This window comes from Manis javanica, chromosome 4 (assembly GCF_040802235.1).
Source record: "Manis javanica isolate MJ-LG chromosome 4, MJ_LKY, whole genome shotgun sequence".
Taxonomy (NCBI): domain Eukaryota; kingdom Metazoa; phylum Chordata; class Mammalia; order Pholidota; family Manidae; genus Manis; species Manis javanica.
This window is the reverse complement of record NC_133159.1, coordinates 122,985,236-123,010,136: the sequence shown is the minus strand read 5'-3', so window position 1 is coordinate 123,010,136 and position 24,901 is coordinate 122,985,236. Positions and strand designations below refer to the sequence as shown.

The window sequence follows — 24,901 nt, the reverse complement described above, 5'->3', positions numbered from 1 at the left end:
TGCAGATCCTTCTGTTCTCCAGCCCTGAAGGATCTGAGATGGGCTTAAGTTTATTATCCTGAGAAGTCAGTCCACCAAAATGAACTCCTTCAAAGCTGTAAAACCAGGTACCTGCTTCTTTCTGCTGATATCTTTACTCCAAAATAGACCTTTTTTTTCAACATAGAAATTGAGGCTGTTAACATCTCCCTCCCCAATTCTCTTGTTGGTCTTCCTAAGCCATGGGGATCCCCTGGGACACTGTCTTTTCCACCTGACTGCTTTGCCTCAGTGCTAGACGGGCACCCTTGACACAGCTCTGGAAGAAAGCTTCGAATCTGTACTAGCACCCTGCGTAACCTTTAAATTCTTGAACAAACTTATGACCATGTCCAGCACCTGAATTGAGTTAGGGTGATGGATTTGAAGCACTCTATTCGGTAGCTGGATGACCTTGGGTGACTTGCTTAACCTCTCTGAATCTGGTTTCTCCCTGGCCAAATGGGTGTGGTGGTACTGCCCTTTCAGGGTTGTTAGGGGCTATAGGGAAGGGGTAGGGGGTCTGGGAGGAACTCAGATTTGCTGAGTGCCTATTTGCCAGGCCTGGGCTCTGCCCACCAGGATCTCAGTCTGGAGGATTGGGGGACTAAATTGGCCTCAGTTCTCCCTCCTTCCCCAGCTTTAACCCTTCCAACCCCATCCTCTCCCTGACTTTTTTCCTCAGGCAGAAAATTTCCCACCAAAGCACATCTGGAGAAGCCCCCCAGTACCTCTGGATTAGTAGCTCTCCTGAGGCACTGAGTTCATTCTTGGGTACTGAAGCATTTTCAGAATCTCCAACCTTTCACAGGCTGGGTGGGGAGTTCAAATGCTACATGCCTTTCTGGGGTTGTGACTGAGGTTTGGAGCCAGAAAGGCGGCTCAGCTCAGCCCAGTGGGGTCCACACTGTAGGACTGGCTTAATGAGCAGCACCACCAATTCCCCACCTTTCCCATCGGTGGACAGCCCGTGATTCAAGCGCCAGTCTGGGCAATCCACATCCCATGAGTTAGAAGCAGCAGGCAGGCTGCCCAAGCCCAGCCACCAGCCTGGCGAAGGCAGCTGCTCTGCGCAGGTCTCCTCAGGCTCTCCATCTTGGTCTGTCTCACTTGCGTGAAGCCAGCTCTCAGAGCTGCTGTTTAGCAGAGGCAAACATCCTACACGATCATTCTCTTCCCAGTCACAGCAAAACAGCTTCCTCTACCCGCTTCAGCTGGAATGTCTTAGTTAAAGTTCACACCATAGAGATGAGGGTGTTGACAGCTAATTTCCCCTCAGTGAGCAGAGACTCAGGAGGCGTCCTCCCCTTGGCTGACAGCTGTGGGGTCTGTGTCCATCTGCCCAGGCCCCACCGGCCCTGATGCGGCCTCTGGTGGGTTGCACCCCCGGGCGAGCTGCCAGCAGCACAGTACTCCTCCTGTTCATTCAAGGCAAGTGCAGAACAGCTGCCGAGTCCTGTACCCGGGCCCCTGCAGTGTCCCCTTTGCTTTGCACAGCGAAGTCCCTGCTGTATGAGTGGGGGGGCTGTTGCTTTCCGTTCTTCTCAAGGCCATGCACGGGAAGCAATCTGCTGTAGGGAAAAAAGGGCCTTTTTGGCTTTCCAGGCTTAGGGAGGGGAGGGTTGGAGAGAGGCCTGGCTGGCACAGGGTTTCACCCTGTGCCATGAGAAGGAAAGCTAGCAAGCAGGAGGTGGGCTGCACAGATCGGGGCTCTGGTAAGAGGAGGCTGTGTTGGCATTTTGCATTACAACTTTTTTTGCTCAATTTTCTTGTGACTCCTGTCAAAATGCACCCCATTTCAAATATAGGATATTTTCTTATTATAAAAGAATATCTGCCCATTAAAGAAAGATTGGAAAACACAGAAAACTATAGAAAATTACTCATAATTCCAACTATCTCCTTGGGAGCCACCGATGTATCCTGTGCCCCTTGGGTGACTCCCCTGCCTGTTTTTTTTTTTCAACAAAGGTGTAACTGTTACATGCTAATCATAAATCTTTATGCTCACTCAGTGTTCTTTCAGGAGACTTTTTCACAGCGTTAAAACATTCTTCAAAAGATAGCACAGAGTGGACTGCATGGCATCCAGCCTTCGGAGGTAGTATTACTAATTCAGCCATTCCCCTGCTGATCACATTTAGCTTGATTCTAGTTTTATGCTGATATAAATAATACTGTGATGATAATCATTGTACCTCGATCCCTGCTATGTGTGTAATTATTTCCCGTGGATAGATTGCTGTAAGTGGAATTACTAAGTCACAAGATGTGCATGTTTTAAGACTCTTATTATGTAGCATTATATTGCCCTGAAGGATACTGTCCTGTCTTATTTCTTCTTTTCTGAATGGCCTGTTTTTTTCCCTAAGGAAGTTCATCTCTTCTTTATTTGTAAGAGCCTTTCATATATATACAGAAAATACTGTTTTTAAAAAATGTTTAATTGTAAAATACACATAACATAATATTTACCATCACAGCCATTTTTAAATTCGATAGGGTTACGTAGAGTCATATTGTGCAACCATCACCACCATCCATCTCCAGATCTTACTCATCTTGCAGAAACGCTATAGCCATGAAACAACAATTACCAATTTCCCTTGTCCCTTGGTCTCTGGCAACCACCATTCTATTTCTGTCTCTATGAATTTGACTATTCTAAGGGCCTCATGAAAGGTGGAAAAATATGGTTATCTGTCCTTTAGTGTCTGGCTTATTTCACTTAGCATGATATCCTCAAGGATCATCCATGTTGAAGCATATGTCAGAATCTCCTTCCTTTTAAGACTGAATAATGGTCCACTGTATGTATATATTATATGGTTTTTGTTTCTATGCATCCTTTCTTTTGTTGTGCCTCCTCTTGGAGCTCATGTTTAGACGTGTCTTGGTCAGCCAGGGCCAGGAAAATTTTTACAAATATTTTCTTTGTCTTCTCGTACGATCTAATTTTTTCATATTAAATTCTAGACCATAACTAGAACATGGTTTGATGAATGGGGTATGTTGTACTCAGAATATGCTTGCAGGACACACACCCATTCAAAATACCTCAAATTAAAGAAAGCTTATTCAACAATCAGGGGCATCTTGTGGCTGCAAGAGCAGCTGGGCCTCCCGGGAACTGAGCAGATCCTCTCATTAGGTCCTCTTTCTCTGGGCTGGGCTTTTGTGCTCACACCTGGTATGGATCCCCAGAATTACCAACTGCATGTGGCTTTGAGGTGTTGACTAGAACTTCAGATCCAGCTCTGTATGACTGTACATGTCCAGTTATTCTGACTGGAGTATTTCCTGCTTTTAGTTTATATTCTTGAGAGCAAAACCTGACTGTTTTCTCTTTAAATTTCTGACCTAACCAGCTCTGGCCAGGAAATGGGAGAGGGTCACGTGCTTCAATAAACACGAGGTTCTTTGGGCCCTCTGTCAGGAATTGGTATAGGGCTTCCAGTAGGCCCTATGAACTGGGCAAGCACCCTAATTTGTCTGTATGGGGAGAACCTGTAGACACATCTTGTTTTTCCTGAATAGATAGATAACCAGTACCCTTCCTTCTACCTTTCTTTTCTTCACTGATTTGGATAGACTCTGTCATACCTATTCCTTAAGTTTACTAGGATCTTTCTCCTGGCCTTTTCATTTTGTTCTATTTACCTATTAAGTTGTTACCATACTGTTTAAATGATTGTAGCTTTATATAGTACACAATATCTGGGTCAAGTTCTCTTTTGTTATATCTTTTTTTAAAGAATGTCTTGGCTTTTCTTTTACATTAGTTTTTCCCAGATGAACTTTAGACTTCTCAGCTTTGTAGTTCAGGTATGCATGATTCTCATTAGAATTGTCTTAAAAGCACAAATCAGTTAGGTCGAGGAGAGTTTACAGCTTTGCAAAATCTAATGAATGTGCTGTTTCCACTAACCTTTAAATAAAAACTGATTTGATTTAACTTAGAAGCCTTTTGTTTTTTTTTAAAGATATCATGGTACCTGAAAGCTGAATCTACCTCCCCACCCAACAAAGATAGGAAATTCATAGTTAATGTCTCCCTGCACCCTACAGAGTGAATGAAGAAATGAATGCCGTGTTTAAGTCCAAGGGAGTTAAAAGGCTGTGATGATTGATTGTGTGGATAACTTTGGGGGAGGCATCCCCTTGGAGGCAAAAGCACCTTGGGGAGGTTTATGCTCACCCTGCTGATGGCTCCTTGTAACTGTGTAATAACTTCCCCAGGTGTAGATAAAGCATGGAGTCCTATGACTCAGAACTTCAAATGATTACAACGTGAACACAACCAAACTAGTGGTTACTCATTAGTTAATTCTACAGATGATTAATGAGCACCCACCATGTGCCAGGCACTGTGCTGGCTGCAAGGTGGTGGTGAAGGTGAAGTTCCTCCTTTGCAGTCAGTGGTATGTGACATGCTTGCCTGTAATAATAAGGATGGTGGAACGGGAGCGGTGCCTTCAGGAACGCTCAGGTGCTGTGGGTACTCAGAGATGGGATCAGGTCACAGCCAGCAAATTCAGGGGGCCTTTTCCCTCTGCATTTCACTGGGGAAACAGACTATAAACCATACCTGCTTTACCACCTGGGGTCTTTGCCACATGGTTGCTTGTGCCCAGAATATCAAACACGACATTCTTTCTACATCTCACCTTATAGCTGAAATCCTTGATCCCTGTGTCTGTGTCCTGGGCCCAGTTCTCTTGAACATGACCTCTATTGCTCTTTCTGATGCTTTCACCAATTTCACTTTCTCACAATGTCCTACATCTTTATTTCTCATCTGATGCTACTGAGAGACCACAGGCTTTGGGCTGAAAACATTTTGCTCAAATCCTACTTATCTAACATTACTAGCTATGTAGTTTGGGACAAATAATTTAAAATGAGGAAGGTTTTGTTTTTCTCATGTGCCACGTGGGGATAATGAATACATCTTCTGGGAGGGTGTTTCAAAGATTCCATTAAATGACACTTTACATAAAGCATATGTATAGTCAAGTACCACTTTAGAAGTGGGGGCCATTTTATTAATCGCTGGCCTTCCCTTTGGATCAGGGGCCTCCTAAAACTAGAAATTTATCACATGTCCTCTGGATTTAGCCTGATTTTACCTTTCAGTGAAAATAACTCTTTTTACTTAAATCACTCCTTTAGAAGGAGTTCTGGGCTTTAAACTCCCTGTCAGCTGTTGCCCTGAGTTCACTGGTGGAATAAATGTCTTCGGGTCAGCTGCTGAGATGAACGCTTTGCTTCCTGGCACGTCCAGGACCACTTTTTGCAGTCTCTTCCCCTCATTGCTCACTTGGCAGACTCAGAGCTACAGCTTCATTAGAGGCAGAGCTTAAGCCTCTGCTCTGAAGCTTTGCAGCCTAACAGACATACTGAATCCCTTCTCCTTGCCTTCCTGGCCAGCTCCAAGGTGCATTATTTTTCTTTGAAGGAAGCCTGCTGGGCTGTTCATTATCCTGGGGTCAGCTCTCCCAGAGTTGCCTCCTAAATCTCTGTGAATAGTCTTGCTTGCAGAAAAGAGGCAAAAACCATCTTTCTGAACACCGCTGTGCAAAGGGAAGAACTTCACCTAGGCTGGGAGGTAGGAGATGGTTTACATTAGACTCACGCCGCCCTTTATGAGTACTGTGAGTTCTACAGCTCTCTTTCTCCTTCCAGGTCTATTCCCTCATTTCTCTAATAAAGGGGTCTCTATGTTCCCTTGCAGCTCTGATGGTCTTAGATTGCAAACTTAATTAAATAAAGGCGTTTGCAGGCCTAGAGTATTAATAGTTGCCTTCCTCTTGGAGTTGTGATGGCTGGGGTACAAAGGAGAGTTTGTAGAAATTTAACATATGAGTTCAAAGCATGGATTTTTGCAATTGACATATAACATTAACCCTACAGTATAGAATATGTACAAATCTTAAGTATGTAATTCAGTAATTTTTACTGTCATCTCTCTATCTCATCTGTCTGTCTGTCTCATGAGTTCTGACTTCTGTATTGTCACATAGCTTTGCCTGTTGTTTTGGAGTCTAACCAAGATGTGGTCTTGGTTTCTCCTTGTAAATGGAACCATGCAGGGTAAACTGTCTTAAGTCTGGCTTTCACTTAGCACAGTATTTGTGAGTGTCATCTGTGTTGTTAAATGAGCTGATAGTGTATACCTTCTATACTGTTCCGTTTCATGCATATACCACAGTGTGTTTATTCAGTTCCATTTGCTGGACATTCTTATCATTTCCTTTTCTATTCTTAAATAAAGTGGTAATAAACATTCTTGTACACATCTGATGGTGGACATGTATACTCATTTCTCTTGGGCAAATGCCTCAATATGAAATTATTGGAGTGTAGAGCAGGAATATTTTATCTTCACTAAAAACTCCCAAAAGGCTTTCCAAGTGGTTTATCCCATTTCATTTCCAGCAACTGTGTATGAGAGTCTAGCTGCTCCACATCCTCACTGACATGTTTTAGCCAGTCTTTTTCATTTTAGCCATTCTGGTGGGTATGTTGTGGTGTCTTGGTGTGGTTAAAAGCATCTGTTTGCTAAGCCATAAAAAAACTTGTTTTTGAGCCTTAGCTCCTCTGCCATGATACCCAAGCATTCTGCTGAGCTTCAGTTTCCTCCACTGCCATATAGGGGACATAGTGCACCTGCTGGGCTTTTGCGAAGATTAAATGAGATAATGGTTACAACCCAGAGGGCCTGGCTCACAAAAACCCTCTGCAATAATAATTAGTAACTATGATAATAGTAATAGTTAATGTTATTATCATGACTATTATTATTACTATAATTGATAATGGTATTATTAGACTTCACATAAAGACATCCTTTATTCAGTTAAGTTTGTTATATATATACAAAATGACACTATTGGTTGACATTGTCAAAACATATATGTTTTAATGGCATAAGTTTCTCTAGGGCAATCGGCATAAATTTAAGAATAATGATGAGAGAAGAAACTCAATCTGGTGAGTTGAATGTGTTTGGCGTTGTTCTAGATACTGGGTTTTCCTTCTTGTGGAATGTAAACTCTGGGGTGTAAGGGGGGCACAGACAATAAACAACAAATAGGTGAACAAGATAGTTTTTGATAATGATCCATGCACATGATGAAAATAGAATAAGTGTGCTAGAGAATGTTAGGGACTCACTATAAATGGGATGATTACAGAAGGTCCTGTCGGGAAGTAACGTTTGCAGTAAGACTGAGATGATTAAGAAGGATCTAGGTTCATACGGATCTGAGGACAGAGTGGTCCAAGTGCAAAGGCTGTAAGACAGGCAAGAGCCAGCATGCTGAAGAACAGAAAGAATCCTCTGTGCCTCTGGTAACCGCGGGGGAAAGTGGCGTGAGGGATGGAAGCCAGCAGGGCTGTGGCAGGCAGGCAGTGTTTAGCAGATTATTTTGCATTTGTATTTAAATTGTATTATGAAAACCTCATAAGATTTTAAGAGGAGGCCTAACACAATCTGAAGTCTGTTTTTAGGAGATTGCTTTGAAGTCACACTGTGCGTAGAGCGGAGGGTAGTGGATAAAGAGTTTACTGTGAAGGCTGGTCCTGCGGTTGTCGTAGGTCAGGTGAGTGGTGGCGGTGGCTTTGACAAGGAGGTGGCAGGAGAGATGGGGAAGAGTGAGTGAATACAAGACAGATATAGAAAGGAGAAGGTAAAAAGAAGAATCAAGGCCCCAGGATTGTCTAAATGATGATAAGAAAGACCACGGGGCTGAACAGATGAGGCGCTCTTTTGTCATGGGCTGAATTACAACCCTAAAAATACCTGCTGAAGTCCTGATCCTTATGTCTGTGAATGTGCCTTATTTGGAAGTAGGAATTTAGCAGACATAATCAAGTTAGGATGAGGTCACATTGAATTAGGGTGGACTACAGTGCATTGCAACAATGGCCAATGCCAGCAGGAAGAACCGAGTAGTGAGAGAGACATGTAAGCCAGACAGGAAAGACCTGAGAACACAGTGTGAGATGAAGAAGGTTACTATCAGCAACTCTTCAGACAACTTCTGTTTTGTAGGGTAGCAGAAAGAAGGGGTGGGGACAGGGATGGGAGGTGTAGGATCAAAGGAGAGTGTTTTGTTCAGAGCTGTGAGAGTCTGGAGAAGTTTAAGGGTGAATGAGCCCACAGAGGGAGAGAAACTGCTTGTAGAGAAGGAGGGGGTAATTTCAGGAGCTATGTGCTTGGGGAGACGAGAGGGGCTGGATGTGAACAAGGTGTTTCATGTGCTTCATGGGCAGGGGAGACAGTTAGATGGATGTCCTACGCCTGCGAGCCAGAGGGCTCCTTGCTTACGGCTCCAGTTTCTCCACAGATTTGTTGGTGAAAGGGTATGGAGAGCAGCAGCTAGTGGGGGTGCCGGGAGCCAGGAGAACCCGCAAAAGATATTAGAAAGTAAAAGAGCAGACATTCCAGGGAAGGAGAGCAGAACTGCCAAAGGGCCAAGGGGCCATTTGAGAATTTTGCTCATTAACTCCAAGAGACACGGGGCAGTGGTGATGGCAAGACCAGACACAGAGCACATATCATCCTCCAGGCCCTGTGCTAAACTCCTTGCCCACATTTATTCATTGCATCCTTTCAGTCATCCTATGAGATTGGGTCTACCACAGTCCCCATTTTACAGACGCATAAATGGGAAGTTAAGTAATTTGCCCTAAATCACACATCTAATAAGAAACAGAGCTGAGATTGAATCCAGATGGTCACAGTGGCACCAGAACGTAGGCCCTTCCCCACCCGCCATGTGGCTGCTCCTTAGCACCGGGTATCACTTTGCCCAGCCAGGCTCACTGGCTCAAGTCTTACACAGCTGTAGCCACTAGTTACTGAGTTCTTAGCATATCCATTCAAGGTCATAAACACTTTACATGTATTAATTTGGTTATCACAAAGCCCTCATTAAGAACAATTATTAGCCTCATTTTACAGATAAAGAAATTAGAGTTTGGGGAGGTCAAATAATGTTCCGGAAGTCCCCACACTACTACAGGCGGTTCCGCTGGGTGAGGCAGGCCCAGCGGTCTCAGGGCGGCCCATAGCTGCTCCACTGGCTGAGGAGGGAAGGACGGCTCAGGGAGGTGATGGATGGTGTACCGGCTAGAGTCTGGCAGGAAACATATGGTGCTCTTCAAAGGGGTAATCTGGGAAGAGTTTAACAGGAGCATTATTATAAAAGAAGGAGTGGGGTTAAGGGAAGTGCTCTGAGCAGTGCATTATTTTTGGACAAGGACAGCAGCAAACACGGCACTGCAGAACGGCCGGTCCAGGAGCAGGGCGGGAAGGGGAAAAGGGGTGCTCTGCGGGAGGCGCTCCTGCAGCCTGTGCAGGGCGACCTCCCCTTCCCCTGTTCCTCTCTCCACAGCCTCCCCTGGCCAGACTAACCCGAGGTCAGACAGCCCCATGCGGCAGTTCAGAGAGGTCAGGTGGAGGCCCTGCCCCTCCACCTTCAAAATCCAGCCTCGGGAACCCACCTAGGGACAAGCCGTGTGGCGAAGATGCTTAGGTGGGAGTGTCGAGGAGGGTCAGGCATGGCCCACAGCCCATGGATTGTGCCCACCAGCAATGTTAAAACAAAATTCGACTGAGTAAATTTGAAGATCTAATTAGCTTTGTTAAGCAGTTCACGAGTTCAGTGGCATCCCCTCTAGTCAGTAGAGAGATGCTCTTCAATTGCTGAAAGGGAAAGGTTTTTAAATGTAGAAAGGGAATGGAAAAAAGAAAATGATTAGCAGAGAATCCTTGTTTTAGAAAAGGTCACTCTCCTAAGGGAAACAGGAGTCTCTCAGTAAATTTCCTAATGCTGACCAGGAAATTCCACATGGACTGATTAAAGGTTACATTCCTGAGGGGCTGAAACTGCAGTTAGTTTGGGGATAAAGTTTTGGTTTGCCCACATGGGGCCATTAGCATGAGTGACTCCATCTTTGGGCCTCCTGTTAGAGAGAAGGGCAGGGCCCTGGACCTGACAGGTATGCACACTCAGCAGGACAGGGCCACAGAAGCAGAATGTGTATTCCTTGTGAGTGGACCAAGAGGCTGGGTCTCATGCACTGATAGTCACCACCCCAATGGAGACATGTGGGGAGATGGAGGAGTGGTCAGCACCTGGCCTTTCGATTGCTCCAACCCCTGCCCTGGGGAGTGGTGGATTCAAGGGTGGAGAGAATGTCCCATGCAGCTGCTTCCCGCATATGTTCCCTCTAGCTTTCTGTTCTCACTGCAGGAGCGTGGCTTCCCCTTCCCCCAAATCTGGCAAGAGAGGAGACGGGAGGTTGGTCAGGGTGTATTTGCTCCCAGTGAGTCCACCCCTGCTTCCTCCCCTCCGCCTCACAGTCATGGCACCCAGAGACCCAGGGTGGACTACTCTGCTTCGCCCCCAGGGGGAAACACCTGAACAGAGTCACGTATGGCATGAGCCCCACAAACTCTGAGGCTACACTACATTTAAAAGTCACTCACTTCATTTTGTTTCTCATCTCACATTTTGCCAAGCTGTATTATTCAACGAGACAATAAATTCTTAACCCAAATCAAAGCAGAGAATGACTTGAATTTGAATATGAACCATCTCTCACCGATGACTTCTTGGAGATGTGTAATAGTCTGCATTTATAAATTGCCTTCCCATTGGGAAAAAAAAAATTACAGCCCCTACAATTCTTCCCTCTCAGCTTCTTATTCTGCTCTGGCTTAGTCAGGAGGGTCCCTTATGTATTTTGGAAGAGGTACTTCCTCCCCTCTCTTCCCTCGAGCAGCTGCTAGAAGCATGGCTTTCCTAGAAGCATCATGGTAGAACAAAAGGAACCCTCAGGATAGACAGTGACAGGATTTAGGGTCTGTACTAAACCACAGGTTAGCCACTCTGTGACTTTGTGTAATCATGTAACCTCACTGAGACTGTTTACTCATCCACAAAATGGGGATAATATTAATATTTTCCTCAAATATCATCCTCCTAGCTCATAAAAGGCATTCTTTGCCGATGTCCCCATGTAAAGGCACGTGCTAACATTACATGAGATGGACAAGTTTCTCAGCGCCATTTGGCTGCACCGGTTTGGATGCACTCACAGGGAGGTCACTGTTTTTGCAGAGCGTTAGAAGAGGTCAAGAAACAGGAAAGCAGGCCTCTCTCACCCTCGGTGACCGTGCAGCAATGACAAGAGGGATTTAGTCAGTTCACAGGTGGCTTCAGTGACCCCTGAGGTCTACACTAATCCCCTAAGATTCTGGGGGCAAGGAAGGAGCTTCTCTCCCTGCAGAGACCACCTGCATCCCAGGCCCTCTTCAGGCCGGCTTCAGGACTTCTCCTGGCCAATGTCCTGCTCTCCAAAATGAGACAGATCTGAGCTGGTGATCATAGGGAGAGACGGGTGTTTGGTTAGACTCCGGGCCTCTTTCTGAGGCAAGTACAGCCAGCACATCTGAGGAAAAATAAATGGTGCGCTGGGGTCCCCTGATAGAGAACTCGACCTCTGCAGCATGTCCTCCCGCCTGGAGTGGGCTGTGGGCTGCGTGGTGCACGGGAGGGCTCTTATCTGGGAAACTGTGGATTTTAATCACAGAGCATCATCCCTTCCGTAACCTTGGACCATTTGCATCCCCTACCCAGCCCCATTTCCTCATCTGCAAATGTTAAGGGAAGAAAAGGTAACCTTGTGCATTCCTTCAATGGTAATATTCTCTGATTGTGTCTTGAGTGGGTGGGAGGGGAGGGGTTTAACTCTCCTAAAATCTCTGAAGATTAATGTCACCACCTAGTAAGCCTCTCTCTCATCCCCTTAGTAAATGATTAGGATGCACTAGAGGTGTGGTTTTCTGACTCTTGTCTTTTAGCTGTGGAGTGCTTTCTTAAAAAAATCTTACCCCGAAGCCTATATAATACACAAGAGACCACAGCAGAGCTCCCCTGTCGCAGTGAATCAGGTTGACCTAGAGTTTGCCCTTGGCCGCAGCTGGGGATCTCTGTTGAGTTCACATTTATGTTTTTGTTTATTTGCTTGTTTTGGCTTCAAAACACAAAATGCCGATTTTCTTAAATGCAAGTCAACAAAACTGACAGTTTAGGGGATATTAATTTGAATTAAATTGGAAGGAGTTTGTTTGCACAAGACTTTCTGGAGGACTTGCCTCTAAGTGTGATGGTTACTGAGCTGCGTCCTGGGTTCTGGCTCCCACACCCTGCTTGTGCTCTCCCATATCTGATGAAACCATCTGCTTTCCAAGAGCAGAATTATAGGATGAGAGCTCCATCTTGAAAGTCCAAACTCAAGGGGTTTGGTTTCCAAAAATCATGCACCTCTGACTGAGCAAAGGCCTCGACTCACCCTCTCTGGGTTTATGTTTCTTCCTTTGTCAGATCAGAGTACTGGGCAAGGTGGTTCCCAACACATTCTGGCAACCCTGGATTGCTTACCCTGGCCCCTCACAGCTGTGGATACATGGCCTCCACCAAGTGGACTGCGCACCTGGGGACTGTCCCCAGGTTTCCCGGCTACAGAGTCTGCTGAGGGAAGACGCCAGAGGGCAGATCTGTGGGGTTGGCAACAGCTGCGATGCCGCAGACGCCGAAGGAAACAATCCTCAGGTGCTTGTGTGGGCAACCACTCGGATTGTCACAGGAAAGAAAGCATTCTCAGTAGCTGCTCTCTAGAGATTTTTAAACTGGCAAATAGTCACTGTCAGTGCACTCAGCAATTAGACCCAGGCTGTCCCCACTTTACCTTGGAGGAGCTGCCTTACTCACTAAGGGAAAAGTGACTCCTGGAGGAACACAGGCCTCTTGGCTCCCAGCCCCTCCCCATTGTAGAGACTTGGGTGTCAGCCCTTGGGAACTGGGAGGGGCCTTGTAGTGTCCTGGGGAAGAGCCCTGTGGGCATATAGCAAAGCCCAAAGCTCTCTCCTGCCCCTCTGCTCTTGCCTCTTTCTGGCCTAAAGTCAGCTCGGGGCACACATTAAGAGGGCTCTACAAAGCTCCCTGCTTGGGAAGAGAAAGCACCATAGTCTTGATATGAATAGCAGCTCCCATTGATTGAAGCTCATTGGTGCAGAGTATTAGACAAAACAATTTGTACACAGGATCACATTTAATCCTGACTGCCAGCTGGGTATTAGTATCTGTATTTGATAAATGCCTTATCATTTACACAAGGAAAAGTGGCCCTTCTCACTTTCTGACCCTCATATTTCTTTTTATAAAATGACATTTATTATAGTTGTTTTAGTAGAAGTACAAAGAATGGCCCATGATCCCACTCCCTAATCTCAGATAAATTCTATATAAATAGTGCAAAAATAACAATAATACTTACACATGTTTGGAAAATTCAAACAGTAGAAAAGCAAGAAAACTAAAAGTTAAACACCTCCCTTCCTTCATCCCAGACAGTCTCCCCAAAAGAAAGGAAGTTTCAGTAGTTTGTGTGCATGTTGATGTTCAGAAAAAAAAATTATTTGTATAAACCATCCTGTCTGCAATGGATCTCTATATACTCTCTGTGCGTTTATTGTTTTCACTTGTAATTATATAAAGGGGATCATACTGAAACATTCTCTACACCTTTCTTTTTCTTTTCTTTCTTTTTTTTAACTTCCTATATGTTGGGGATTCTCCCACATCAGTATATACAGCTCTGCATCACTCTTTATAACAGTTGCATAGTATTCCATCTTGTGGATGGATTGTAGTTTACTTAGCCTTGCATTGACAGTAACTGCTGAAATCAATGCTGCACTGCCTAGCTGGGTTCCTATATTAGGGAAAAACTTGAGGACATACATGTAGGGTAAATTCCTAGCAGTGAGATACTAAGACAAAGGCCTGCCCTTCAAAAAGGCACCATTAATTTACATTCCCAGCAGCAGTAATGAGAGATCCCACTACCCTGGCACTGGGTCTCACCAAATGCTCAAGCATTGCCAAATTGATTCATTTTTTAAAAACATACTTCATATTTTGATTTGTATTTCTGTAGTTGTAAGTTAAGCTTAATCATAGTCTTACATCTCTGTTGGCCTTTTTAATTTTTTTTTCTTTTTTTCTTTTCATATTCTGTGTGCATTTTTTCAAGTGTTTTAATATTATTATTATTGATGTGATTGACCTTATTGTCAACAAAGGGAAAAGCCCTTTCTCACACGTATTACAAGTATTTTCCTGGGGTTTAACATGTGTTTTGACTTTTGTCTATGGTGTTTTTTTCCATGGGGAAGATTACCAGTGAAATGGTTGCATAGGAGGGCCCAAGCACCATTAGCTTCCTATCAGTTTTTCAGAGACCAGCCCCACATCTGTTCTGAGTGCATGCTGTGCATTTCAAACAGGCAGTAAAGGAAAGTTGTTCCCTCAGTCACAGAAGCTCCTTTTGGTTTTATTTCACTACAGTAATGTACTTTTATTGCCCTATTAACATACCAGATTTTCCAGATCAAATCCAGTATCACCTAACTTTATTTGTATCAATAAAGACAATTTACCAATCTTTTTAAGTGAATTTTTAGATTTGTGCACTGCCTGAAGATTACAAATAACTACATCCATGATTTCAGAAGTTCTGTAGTTTTATTTCTTCCTTGACAGATACCATCACCAGGTAGCTTTTTCTTCCCTACAATGAGGATTTATGAGTATTTTAGTCTCTGAGTTCTTAAAACTGGAGTCTCTTTGTTTCCTTTATTGTTGAGGGATAACTTGGCAGTGAATAAAATACTTGGGAAATAGTTACTTAACCCAAAACTATCTGTCCATCTATCCATCCATCATCTATCTATCAATCATCTATCTAATAAACAAAATAAAGAATTATTTAACAGTCAAACATGTCCCCAAACCCTTAGCAAAGGAACTAAAACACAGAGGCATGTAATACAACCTTCCTTAGTTACGTTCCCCTATCTCCAGAAGTATCTTTTTCTGAAATGAGAATTTATCATTTCCCTGCATTTCTTTGTACTGGTATAAAGTATTGTACTTGTACTTACATAAAGTATTTTTTCTGAAGAAAGTTTTTCAATTTTTCCTTCTACATATATACCCTATGTCCTTAAATAATATAGAGTACCATATTGGATGTTTTAAAACTCTCTGTATGTTGTCATCCTGTTCTCCAGCTTACTTAGCTTACTCAGCATTATAAATAAAATCTTCCCGTTGATCCTTAAAGTGCTGGTTCATTTAATTTGCACTGCTGTTTAGGATTACACTGGATAATATACCATGATTTGTCACTTTTCTCTCGATAGGAATATAGGTTATTCCTGCACCCCCTAGCCAAGTTTGTCTTTATTACAAACAATATTGCATATTAACATGCTGGTTCATATCTGTACATGTGTGTGGATTAATCTAGGGTCTATCCCTAAAGGTGAAATTGCTGGTTATGTAATAAATCCATCCTCAACTTCATTAGCCATTGCCAAAATTCCTTCCAAAGCAGTTGTACCAGTTTACATTCCCACCAGAGGTGTGCAGGCATCCTCGTTCCTGCTTATCCATGTCAACCATGTTGGAAATCTCAGGCATTTCCATTTTTGCCCATCTGCTGGGTGTGAAATGATATCTCATTGTGGTTTTAATTTGAATTTCCCTGATTGCTTGTGAGACTAAACACCACTCATGTGTGTTGACCCTCAGGTTTTTGCTTCTGTGACTTGCCTTTTCATCTCTTTTGTCTATTTTTTGACTAGGTTCTTTTGTTTTCTTATTAATTTGAAGTTATTTATATGTTATGGATATTAATGTAAGTGTATGTTTCTAGTCTTTGACTTGGAGCTTCTTGATTGCTTTTGATATATGACAGTTCAAAGATTTTCAGTTGTTTCCTCTTAGTCTGTGCCTTTTGAGCCTTCTTTAAAAACCCTTCCCTGCTTCGAGATCATTAACACAGTCTCTGACACTCTTTTCTAAGAGGTGAAAGGTTTGCTTTTTTGTATTTAGGTCTTTAGTCCCCTTTGAATTGATTTTTGTGTGGATTTTTTTGTATTTGTGTGTGTGTGTATATATGTTTATTTTTTCCCGATATTTGTTCGACCTCTAGTGAAAAGTCCAGTATTTTTTCTTCCTGAAGAAATTTTTTTCTATTCTTCCTTCTTTTCATTATTTTCAGTGAGTTTAGAGGAATGGAACCAAAACATTTCTACTCAAAAATACACCAAACTCTTAAATAGCATTTCATATTATTCTAAATCTCTTATATATAGTAACTCATTTAATTTTCTTGACCGTGAATGAAATGGGTGTAATCTTTTTCATTTGAGGGAACAGACACAGAGAGGTCTGAACCTTGTCGGCCAGCGTTCTCCCGCGGTACAGGGTCTGTCTCTATGGAAATCAAAGTCAACATTCTTCAAAAGGTCAACCTCGTCAACACAGTCTATGCTGCTTCACTTTCTATGGGTTTAGTGTTTAATGAAGATGATTGAGTTTTCTCCCTTATTTTTTAAAACGGCGTTTCACTAGAGTCATCTAGATACTGGTCCCTTTAGTCCAATACTTGATTATTTCTTTTGATCGAAGACCGATATCTTCCATCTGCTCAGAAAATAAGCCAATTAACTTTAAATTAATTATTGCTTCTGAGTTAGCCCTTCTGTCTCTCTCTGGGAATATAATTCGAAATCAAGAGTAGCTCCTGTAGTTGTCCTCTTTGTCTCTTCTTGCTCCCATGATTTCTGTCTCATTGTCCCCCTGTACCCGTACCCAAGACATCTCTCTCATTTGGAATTTACTTCACCCATTTCCTTCAATGTCTGTTCTGTTGCCCGTACTTTCAACACAGGCAAATCATCCTGATCAGTTTGTTTCCGTCCCTTGACTACTGATCTAATTTCACAGATCCAAATTCTCTTAAGTCTTATGGGCATCACCATTCAGATATGATCTCATTTTTGCCTCCTGTTCCTTGAAGCCAATGTCTTTTACAGAGAAATGTCCCCACCCTCTGCCCTGTCCCCTCCACCGCGCATCCCCTCGCCCGGTTACTCAGAGTTACTTCCTTATCAGAGCCACCAGCATTGCACAACTCCAGGGAGGCAGCCTCAGACCTGTCCTTAGCTTTAATCTGCCTCCTGCCGGGGGCCAGTTATACCTCGTTGCTTTCCCTCTGACTTCTGGCTGATGGTGATGGGGCATAGCAGGGGCAGAACCGGAGGCAGAGAAGTCACCTAGAGGCAGCTTTTCGTAGTGTGGCTCTGTGCGTGGTGACAGACACACTTTGCAGCCTGAAAGCTCCATGTTCCTGGCCGTGGGCTTGTGTTTCTCTGTCTTGTGATATGGGTGTGCTCATGTACTCAACAATGCTGCTCACAGAACTCTCTTTCACTTCTGCAAGAGCTCTGTTGGGTATATGGCTCTTTCTCTGGAAATGCAATTTGGACAAAGTTTATACTCCTTTGGCTTCCTGCCTCAATGGCAGGCAGCAGGGCAGAGACTTGGGGTAGTAGCTGCTGGACAGAGAAGGGCACAATGCTTTGCATTATGGCTAAAGATTTCTGTGACAACCATTCATTATAATTCACATCACCAGGGGATCAACTCTTTGCATGGCACAGCAAAGAAGAGGCATCAGCTCCCTTATTTTCCGACCATCCATCTGAGAAGGGCTTCATTTTCTCCGCATTCTTTTCTTGCTGTCCTTGTTCATGCTTACCAGTGCACTCAGCACTTTGGTGGGTACAGAGAATGTAAGTCATTCTAGACCATGACTGCTTAGCAGTGGCCCTGCATCCAGCTGAAAACCAACCCATTGATAGCTATTGCTAAGACAGTAGTGCTTGAAGTGTGGCCTCTGGACCTATGACCATCACCCTGGGAACTTGTTAGAAAAGGAAATTGCCAGGCCTCACCTCTGAACTACCACATCAGGAATTCCAGGGCTGGATCCCAGCAATCTGTGTGCTGTCCAGGTGAGTCTGATATACCCACGTCTGCCCTCTTCACCTCAACCCCGCAGACAGTGTTCCCTAAATGCATCCCAAGAGATGCCCCTGAAAGATATGAAGGCTCCCTGGAGAGCTGGGTGCTTAGTGACTGGTCGCTAGACCTGTTCTTCCTAGTTACTTTTCATTTCATTTAACTCAGTGTTTTCCAAACTGGTTTGACCATAGAATTCTTTAATCCTGTCAAATGCTTTCAGTCCTGACTGCTCAGCATATCTGTCCTTTTCCTAGTTCAGAACCTCAGCAGTTGAAGCTCAGTGCATCTGGCCACCCACATCTATGAACTTGGTCATCCCCAAGTAGACTTCTGAAGCTTGCATTTCCTCTGGGTCCTTGCTGATGTCTCAGAGAAGGGTCTCAACTACTCACTCAGACCATGGAGGGAGGTGGCTCGGATCACAGCTGTAGTAAGACTGTGGACTTGGGGTCCTGGGTTTATACTAACTAGCTTTGTGAACTCAGGAAAGAGTCTGTGTTTCACAGGGCTCTCATGGGGGTAAATGAAACCAGGGGTGCAATGGGATGGACATGAGGTTTAGAGTGAGGACACCTGGGTGTCAGCTGGCTCCGTCATCCACCAGCTTTGGGTCTCTGGCTTCAGTTTTCCCATCTGTAAATGGGGCAGTAATAACTATAATAGCTCACATAGTATATGTGAGAGAGCTTTAGACACCACATCATGCTACAAAATGTTCACTGTTATTATGTCAGAAAAATCCTGAGCCATGTTTTCAGAGGCTCTGTCCCTCTGCCTGGCATGAGGTATGGCATCAGACTACTTTAGTTCCCTGTCGAACAAACATGGCCCCACAGTACTGGGCGGTGCCTAGCCCTGAAGGCCCTTGTTCCTGCGGACGGGAAAGCATGATTTGTAAGGAGCATAGGCACTGTTTTATGTTCCATCTTTCTCAGTATTGATTTGTTTATCAAAATTTTTATTTATAAGGAGCACAGAAATAAACCAGCCCAAATTCTGCGGGATATATCACAGGTTCTGAATTAATGAGGTTCAAATTTATGATGGTTCTGAACTGTTACTTCCTTTTCTAACTTTTCTGTGGTAGGGAGGGGAGTGGGGGAGAGGAGAAAGTGACCAAGTTACAGGACAAAATCTCCCTTCCCCCTGGGGCTGATAGCTCAACTCTCCACACACCCCTTCTCCCTCTTCCATCCCAGATAAAGATGTATTTCTCTGGGCACTAGAGTCTGCTTTCTGGAGCTGTGACATGGCTTGGACATGGGCAAAATCCTCTTAGTTCAGCTCCAATAATACTATCCTATACAATTCTGGGTTGGGACCACAATACTTTACAGCAGGAGAGTTCCCTGTGGAAAGCTGTGTGCCCTGAGGAATGAGGTATTTATTCCAGAGTGGAGGGCCTGACGGAAGTGGTGGGAAGATTGGCTCATGTTTCTCATGCACTAAAACAGTAGTTCTCAGAGTTGGTCCCTGGGAGCAGCAGCACAATATAACCAGGCAACCTGAAAGAAGTGTAGAATCTTGAGCCCCATTCCAAATCCATGGAATGAGAAACTGGGAGTGGGGCCCAGCAGTCTGTGTTTTAACACACCCTTCCGGTTTTTGTGATGTGTACTACTCAGGTAAACCACTGACTTAGGAGAAGAAGGAACCAGCCAGCCAGATTCTGCTGTCAGAACAGAACGCTGGAGCCTGAAATTTGAATAGCAGGTGGTGCCAGGCATGCGTGAGGCTCCCAGCAAATGCCCATTGAATGCGCCTGAATAAACTGAGCTTGTCATTTCTCTACTTATTCTAGGGCAGTGGTTCTCCTTCTGTGGCACATTAGAATCATCCAGAGAGCTTCTTAAAAATACCCTTGCCTGAGCCCAGACTCTCACTAGAATCCCTGGAGTTGCATCTGGACAATTGTTTTTTTCTTAAAGTTTTCAGATGATTCGGACATGTCCCAAGATTTGAGATCTACTAAAGCAGAGTGCCTTCCTAAGAAAAATGCAATTGAGGTTGTGTTTATATTTACCATATATTTTTCCATTAGAAATTTATTTTACCTGTTTCTTTTATGAAAAGTACATACTCATTATAAACAGAAAACCTTGGAAAATATAGAAAAGTTGAAAGGAGAGTAGAAATAAAGAAGATTCATGTTCCAACTACCCAAAGACAGTTGTCAATATCAGGTGTATTTTCTATCAGTCTTTTTTTTTTTCTTTTGAATGAGGTGGTTTGAACTTTTTACAGCATTGTGATCATATTTAATAAAGTATTTTTGTCCACTTTATAACTTAGCATTACATCTTAGGTAGTTCTGCACACTGTTATAACTGTGAGTACATTTTTTAATATGCGCTGGTGGCGACATGACAAAAATATGGCTTTTCTCCACTTCTGCGTGTGCATACCTTAAGGTGGCATTTAGAGAATCTTTTCTTTCTTTACAATGCCTGCATTTCGAGCATAATTGTGGAATCCTATTTAGAACATTGAAAGCCAAACATTAACTTGCTATTTCTCTTTGAATTTCTTCTCCCAGGGTCCTGCTCGCCACCTTTTTTCTCACCCTGTCCCCACAGGTAGCTGACTGCAGTAAGGCTGCCGAGGTATGAGATCTTCCTGCAGGAAGCCAAGAGAGGGAAGCACATAAATATTTTCCCAGGGTTTTATAACCACCACTCTGCTTGTCAGGCCCAGCTGATGCTGGATTTCTCCTAAGCCACAAGGCACTAGTTGCATGGGATGTGGTATGAGTCACACATGTACACATACAGGGAGCAGTCCTGACCAAGCTCATGCCTCTTTGCTTTGGAAGGAAAGAAGACAAATGAGTAAGGCAAGAAGAGAAAGAAGGCTTCTGAGACACAGGAAAGGATAGTAGGACAAAGAACCTGATGTTCTGGTGTGCTCTGTCAGAAATGCCAAAATCAAGTCATGTGGCCCCTTTTCCCCCACCCTGCTTTCAACATAACCTTCCCAGAACTTTCTTCTTTGTTGCAGCATGATATATATACATATGTATATATGTGTATATATATGTGTATATATATATATGTACATGTATATATATGTGTGTAAATATACACACATATATATATTTTATAAATTTATATATAAATATGTAATACATATATTTTATAAATATATATAAAGTATGTATATATATATTTGTTTTTCTTGACTGCTATTACCTTTTGGCTTAGCTGCTGATGTGAAATTAAGGTCCTCACCCCCACTGGGTGAACAGGAGCTACATGTGTCATCTTGTGGGTGTCATGGATGTGCCAGGTAATTCTGCCCCATCTTCTTACAGGACATTATGGGAAGGATGCTTACCGAAGTGGAGGACCTGATCTCCACAACTTCATCTCATCTGGATTTGTCACATTAGGAAGAGGACACACGAAGGGTACAGTGGAAACCATTTTTTACTAAAATACAGAGATTGCCTAGGGAACCCCAATCTGAAATGTGAAGATGGTGTGGAGGCCAGAGGCTTGTCCGGGACAGGAATCAGTGGGGTGGTTCCGTTGCAGCTTATCCTGGTGACATGTGTGGCTTCTGACAGGAGGTCACAGGGGTGACTTTAGAGGGCAATAATAGATTTCCAAGAGACATCCGTCCTGCTCCTCCCACGGTGCGAGCAGGACAGAGACACCAGTGGTGCCCTGTGGCAGGAAACACTGCCAACGGATGAGGCAGCACTGGCAGTGTTCTTCTCTTGGCTATTATTCCTTTTCCTTCTTAAAGCCACATTTTATAAACCGATGTCAATGTTCTGTACTGTGGGTTTCTAAGCCAGCATGCACAGTGAGAGTGTCAGTGTCCTAAGTGTGTCTGTGTAAACCCCTCTATGATGTGGACACAAGGGTAGAGGTTACACAGAGCTTTAAACCACAAGATGAACGCTAACATGGCATTTTTGCTGAGCTGCTTAATGACCTAGCTGACAGCTTGCAGAGCATCTGTGCAGGGGGAATGGAATCCTCGATTCTGTCTTTTGTCTAAACAGAGTCCTACTTGTTTTGTGAGCATTCTGTCATATTCAGTGACTGATCCCTAACTCCTTTGATTACTTTCCTAACACCTGTGTACTGTTCCAGACCAACTGTGAATTCTGTTGTAGGGATGGCATATCCCTGTCTTCCTCTGAATTTTGTGTCTGTTTTAAGTGTGAGCAAACAAGGAACTCTGCAATATTTTCTTACATTCCATGCACCTACTTTTTAAATTCCTTATGTGATGTTTGTTCATCCTATAGAGAAAAAAACAATCTGTATTTGTGTATGTATTTTCTGTTGTGTCTGTTTGTGTCTAAATAAAGTTTATTGAGGATACAGGTGGCATTTGTGGCTACTAAGAGTTGCAGAATCAAATTGGGACCAGCCGGCTCCAGAAGCGGAATTGGGCTGCACAGTTAACGACTGAAAGACAATCCTAGTCATGCCCCAATCAACTCAAACACGGACGGCCACCTCCATGTCACTCACTCTGTGATAATTACCTACTGCCGTGAAACAAATGACTAAAATGTAACATTTTAAAACAAAAAAACATTTATTATCTCTTGTAGTTTTTGTGAGGGCCAGGTCTGGAGCAGCTGAGCTGGGAGCTCTGGCTTGGGGTCTCTCACGAGGTTGCGGTCAATGTCAGCAAAGGCTACATCATCTGAAGGCTCAATTGGGGCTAGAGGTCCTGCTTCTGAGATGGTTCACTCACATCCTGCTGGCTGTCGGCAGGACCCTCAGCCCCCCACCCCGTCACATTCTCTCCATGGGCTGCTTCAGTCCCCCCCGCATGGTGGGTGGGTTTCTTCAGAGCAAGTGACCTAAGGAAGAGAAAGCCAGAAGCCAGAATGTCTTTTATGACCAAGTCTGTCATTTACACACCATTGTTTTCTCAATAGCCTATTGGTTGCACAGTCAACCCTATTTGGAATAGGAGGGGACCATACACAGATATGACTATAAGGTGTCCAGCATCACTGGGGGCCATTTTGAAGGCTGGCTGCCACAGTCCTGCAGCCCAGGGAGCAGAACTGCAATGTCTGGATTTCTCACTCAGACACAGCAACAGTTCCCAAGGCTTCTGAACTGCAGTGGTTTCCCACCCCGACCCCACCCACTGTGGGCAGCCCAAGCTGAAATACCCAACAGTTCAATCAGTAGAACTCTTTTATAAATGCTACATCTTTGGGGTTCACACATCCACTCAGCAAGTGTTTCATGAGGCCTGTTATGTGCTGAGCAATTCTCAGAAGTAAACCAAATAGAATCACCCCTCTGGAACTCATACCCCACTGGGGGAAGAAGCAGGTAGGGGGCAGGGAGTACCAGGGCAGGATGCTACCTCATCAGGGAGAGGTCTTGGATAAGTGCCTGAGCAGAGAGGCCTGTATCCCAGGCAGAGGCAACAAGGGGCACAGCAAGGACCTGAGGGAGAAGCTTGCTTGAGGTGTGGGGAAACAGGAAGCAGGGTGGGAGAGAACAGGAGTAGGAGATGGAAGCAGAGCCACAGGGGGACCTGACCACACATTCACCAGGTGTGGACATAGGCTGCTTCCAGATTAGCTGGACCCACATCACAGCGGCATCAAGGTGGTTCCTATCCCTGCTTGCCCTTTTGGTCACTGCCACTAGAGGCATGCAGGAGACCCTACCTTGCCCAGGCACCTGCCCTACCCTACCCTTTGCGGTGGCTGTGTCCCCATCCTAACTTGCTCTGTGGCCCTCCTGTGCATGCCCAGTCTGTCCCCCCACCCATCGCCCTTACCAGCTCCTCTTCTCCATCGCTTTACCCAAGACTTCTGAAACCTCCCCCGCCCAGGGAGTGTACCTTGCGTGAATTTCCTTTTAGATAATAACTGAAGTTTCATGAGCAAAGAGACTGGGGTAGGGGAGTGTGAAAATAGGGTTCTCCTTCTAATATGAGAGCTCTTCATTCCTGCACAGCCTAGATCTCTGCCAAAGGGCCGAGCTCCATTCTGTCCTCCTGCAGTTTCCACTCTGCAAACCAGCCCCAGGTAAATACCCACAGGAAGGTAACCACTCAGAGGCCAGTGTCCATCAGGGTGATTCATTCTCTGCCTTTCTTTTTCTGTTTATCTTTGTTTCAACTCCAGTTCTGCCTCTCTGGTCCCTCTTCCTTTATTCATTTTCTTCTTTTTTCCGACATTTTTCTTAGGCCTTCTGGTGGCACCTGGACACTGTGAAACCCCACTGTGACTCTCAGAACTAATGGGGTAACTAACACCTGCTTTAGAAGGTAGTGCCATTTCCTGCCAACCTGCATATCACTGAATTTAACATATTTCTATCAGACCTTGATTGTCTGACAACCGAGCATTGATTGTCTCTATTCTAAGTGGCACTGTGAACCTTCATTGCAGGCCCGTCTGCCATTCCACAGCCCCAGAGGCGTGGTGGAGAGAGAGGGGTCCTCTGGCTTCAGCAGGGCCTTCTCCCTGTGCAGAGCTAGGGCTGAAGATGCATATAGATCTGGTTGCTTCACAACAAGACCCAGGTGCACAGGTGACTCTGCCTCTCAGATGAAGCCTAAATAAGTTTATGTTCTTTCATTAATGGGCTTGAGAAGGTGAGACGTGAGAAGAAATAGAATTCTGACCCTGGGGGCTTGGTAACTACCAGAGCCCCCTGCTCCATCTCCATCCCGTTTGGGACCCCATGTTTTGGCCCAGAAGGTCACACAGTTGTTGACCGACCTCTGCAGTGGTGTAACCCTGCCTTAGGCTCCCTGGCACCGGCGCTCCTACTGACACCCTTCTGGGATTTACTCTCTAACTGGATGTGTGCTCCTGCCCTCTTCCCATAATTCTTACTCTTTCTGCTCTTCTCCCCTTCTAAGGAACTGTTTCTGCTTGTGTCCCCTGCTCTGATTTCTTCCTTTGAGCCCCTGCTTGCCTGTCACTTAGGGTA

At 44.4% G+C, this 24,901-nt stretch overlaps 1 protein-coding gene across 3 annotated transcripts in view; it reads left to right on the top strand.

Moving 5' to 3' along the window:
• SHISA6 (shisa family member 6) overlaps nucleotides 1-24,901 on the top strand; it is a 271,825-nt gene that overhangs the window by 113,441 nt on the left and 133,483 nt on the right. For 2 of the 3 annotated variants that reach the window (XM_073234775.1, XM_073234774.1), the window contains exon 4: nucleotides 21,280-21,375. The exons of the other annotated variant lie outside the window; for it this stretch is intronic. In XM_073234775.1, the coding sequence (XP_073090876.1) occupies nucleotides 21,280-21,375 (96 nt within the window). The remainder of the gene's footprint in view (nucleotides 1-21,279; nucleotides 21,376-24,901) is intronic. 3 annotated transcript variants of the gene reach the window in all.